Source organism: Cebus imitator, unplaced genomic scaffold (genome assembly GCF_001604975.1).
Source record: "Cebus imitator isolate Cc_AM_T3 unplaced genomic scaffold, Cebus_imitator-1.0 Scaffold256, whole genome shotgun sequence".
Classification (NCBI taxonomy): domain Eukaryota; kingdom Metazoa; phylum Chordata; class Mammalia; order Primates; family Cebidae; genus Cebus; species Cebus imitator.
In genome coordinates, this window is record NW_016107571.1 from 1,920,195 (window position 1) to 1,923,928 (window position 3,734).

A 3,734-nucleotide genomic window follows, 5' to 3' on the forward strand; every position below is an offset into this window, starting at 1 on the left:
TCCGGTCAACAGTGGGCTATTGGGGAGTCAAAAGTTGTATGTGGATTTCCAACTGCACACGGCGGGATCCATGGACATGCTGTGGGAATATAAGTATTTCAGGGAGCTTCTTAAACAAAAGCAAGTAGTTTAGAACAATGACCTTTTTAAAAAATTTATATATACATTTTTTATATTTTTAAATTACATATATATACAATTTATATATATGTAATTAAAAATTACAATTTAATAACTGAACAAAAAGAACATTTGGTTAAGAGGTTAAAGAATCTAGAAAAGATCCGTTTTCCTCCAAACAGATTTATTGAATATAGCAAAATTCTATATACAAAGTGACCTGGACCTGCTGCTTCAAAACATGATCCTTTCTTACTGATATCTTGCTAGTCGGTCCATAGGGTGTTAAAAAGCAATTTACTCTTAAATAAATAGAAAAGTGCCCAATGCACATTAAATGAATGGCCTAACTACTGGAACTTTAGTAGTTAACATAGGTAGGGTCGAGTTCTTATGACAGGCTGCTGAAGAACAGATACAAGACGTCAAGAGGCCATTTTGTGCACTGCCACTGTGATGCCATCATGTTTCTGGATCATAATGTTCCTGAAATGCAAGGAAGAAAATATTCAGTAAAACGTTACAAGTGGGACTTCACTGTAAGATGAAAGACGTTGTTTGGCTTAGGATACACTGTTTCTATGTATAACAGCAATATTTAAACACAACGAAACACTTGGGAAATACATAAACATATAAACATGAAATGAATCCTTAATCCTACTACATACAGACAGCCACTGTTAATATTTCCCTGGTTGTTTTTTTTAGGCAGTGTCTTGTTGTGTTTCCCAGGCTGACCTCAAACTCCTAGGCTCAAGCAGTCCTCCTGCTTCAGCCACCTCAGTAGCTGGAACGAAAAGCTTTCCTGGTCCTTGTTTTATCTGTATGTATATGATACAGTCATGTGCTGCATAACAATGTTTCAGTCATCAGTGGACCCTATATATGATGGTGGTCCCACAGATTAAAATGGAACTGAAAAATTCCTATTGCCTAGTGACCTTTTAGCCGTTGTAGTGTCACACTACAATGACACACAGCGCAGCACATTACTCACGTCTGTGGTAATGCTGGTGTGAACAAACATACCGTGCTGCCAGTCATAAAAAGTATAGCACATACAATTATGTACAGTACATAACACTTGAGAATAAATGACTATGTTATGGCTATGTATTTACTATACTATACTTTTCATCATTATTTTAGAGTATACTACTCCTACTTATTAAAAAAGGTTAAGTATAAAACAGTCTCAGATAGGTCCTTGGGGAGGTATTCCAGAAGGCATCATCATGATAGGAGATGACAACTCCATGCATATTACTGCCCCGAAAGAACTTCCAGTGGAGAAGATGTGGGGTAGAAGACCGTGATATTGATGATCCTGACCCTGTGCAGGCCTAGGCTAATGTGTGTGTGTTTCTGCCTTTGTTTTTCACAAAAAAAGTCTTAAAAAAAAAAGTTTAAAGAAGAATTTTTATACAGCTGTACAATTTTAAGTGTTATTATAAGGGTCAAAAAGTTTCACTGACTTACTCAGAGCAACTTCCAGCCTTGCAAGCTCCATTCATGGTAAGTGCCCTACTGAGGTATACCTTTTAAAAAATTTCTTTAAAAGAAATATTTTTACTATATCTTTTCTCTGTTTAGACACACAAATACCACTGTGTTATAACTGCCTATATTATTTAGATTACAAATCTTTGTAGCCTAAGAACAATAGAGCCTAGGTGTAATAGGGTGTACCACCTAGTTTGTTTAAGTACACTCTATGATGTTCATACAACAAAACTGCCTGACATTATTTCTCAGAATGTATCCACATTGTTAAGCAATGCATGACTGTATATTTTTTCTTTTTACAAAATGGTGATACTAGCAGTGGTATATTTTTATTTTTATTTTTTTCACATATTATTCTGAGGACCATCACTTGGAATGTCTTTAGTAATTTTATTAATTTACAAGTAATTTTTGGCCAGGCGCAGTGACTCACTCCTGTAATCCCAGCACTTTGGGAGGCTGAGGCAGGCAAATCACTGAAGCCCGGGAGTTTGAGACCAGCCTGGGCAACATGGTGACACCTAATCTCTACAAAAAATATAAAAGTTAGCTGGATGTGGCAGTGCAAGCCTGTAGTTTCAGCTACTCAGGAGGCTGCGTTGGGTGAATCGCTTGAGCCCTGGGAGCTGAGGTCACAGTGACCCATGATTACACCACTGTACTCCATCTTGGGTGACAGAGCAACACCCTGCCTCAGGATAAAAAAATAATAATTTTTATTCTCTGATTAGTTTTCCTTTGTGCTATTTATTACTTTTTTTGTTGTTGTTAAACTAATAGTTTGCGACTTATTCTTCATTTAAAGGGCATTGTGGCCTGAAAGTATATTAGCTTTAGAGATCAACTTATCCTTTCCTGTGGTCCAAAAGATTAAGAACTTTTCCCAAAGTAGTTTGAATAAGGAATCACTGATGAACACAGGACTGGTCCCTGCCAATTTTACCAGGAATTTTTCTAAACAAAAAGGAAAGGATCTGCTGAAATCTACTCACCCATTATCTGATTCTAGACACACCACAGGAATATCAGTGGGGTCAGAGGTTAGCTTAGCTGCTTGCTGGGCTAGAACAGATATCACTCCAGCATGCTCATCTGACAGGGTCCCACGGCCTAGAAAACAGAGATGATATATGTCACCTGATTGCTCATAGAGTATTTCTGCTAGAATAAGCTAGCTGGCTGTCTTAAAATGTCGACAGAATTGTCTTTTTATTAATGTTTGTATTAGTCTGCATATATTATAGTAACTAAATCTTGGGTACAAAAATACCTATAAATTCTATGTACAAAAATTAGTTACTAAGTGTACTTTATATTTCTGAATATAAAGGCAACACAAGCTTAACTGTACCTGAAACCAAATCAAGTAACAGACATGCCACTATGGCGGCAGAGCATATGGATGTGCTATTACTATACAAAACATTCTGACCAGATCTAATGCCAATGTCTGGGCCTTGAAGGTTTCTTGAAGGAACTCATTTAGTTTTAGGTTTCTATACCTGAATTTCAATCTTTCCATTAGTGAGCCTGGCAAACGCTTCCAAAAATTTACCCTTTTTCTTCCAAATGACTGATCTGTATGTTAAACTGAGTTATACAGATTACCTCTTTCAGTTACCCTTCCAGCAAAAATTCAGGGCCTCAAAAATTCCTGCATTAGGAGCAACAAGTCTGGGGTTTACTAGTTCTGTCACTAATTAACTGAATGCTTTATTTACCTTTCCAGACTTATTTCCTCATCTGTAACTACTGCCATTTATTAGGCATTATGTCTCAGTTCTGTGCTAAGCATTTTATACATATTACATAACCTTATAATATCATTATTAGGCTGGGCACAGTGCCTCATGCCTGTAATCCCAGAAATTTGGGAGGTTGAGGTGGGTGCATCACTTGATGTCAGGAGTTCAAGACCAGCCTGGCCAACATGGTGAAATCCCATCTCTACTAAAAATACAAAAATTAGTCAGGCATGGTGGTGGGCCCCTGTAATCCCAGATACTCAGGAGGCTGAGGCAGGAGAATAGCTTGAACCTGGGAAGTGGAGGTTGCAGTGAGCCGAGATTATGCCACTGCATTCCAGCCCAGGCAACAGAGCAAGA

At 37.7% G+C, this 3,734-nt stretch overlaps 1 protein-coding gene across 1 annotated transcript in view; it reads right to left on the reverse strand.

The window, feature by feature from the left end:
* Nucleotides 1–286: 286 nt before the first annotated feature.
* LAMTOR5 (late endosomal/lysosomal adaptor, MAPK and MTOR activator 5) overlaps nt 287–3,734 on the reverse strand; it is a 6,443-nt gene continuing 2,995 nt past the window's right edge. The window contains exons 3-4 of the mRNA XM_017499323.1: nt 2,622–2,739; nt 287–606 (exon numbers count right to left, since the gene is read on the reverse strand). Coding sequence (XP_017354812.1) covers nt 546–606; nt 2,622–2,739 — 179 coding nt within the window. The 3' untranslated portion in view covers nt 287–545. The remainder of the gene's footprint in view (nt 607–2,621; nt 2,740–3,734) is intronic.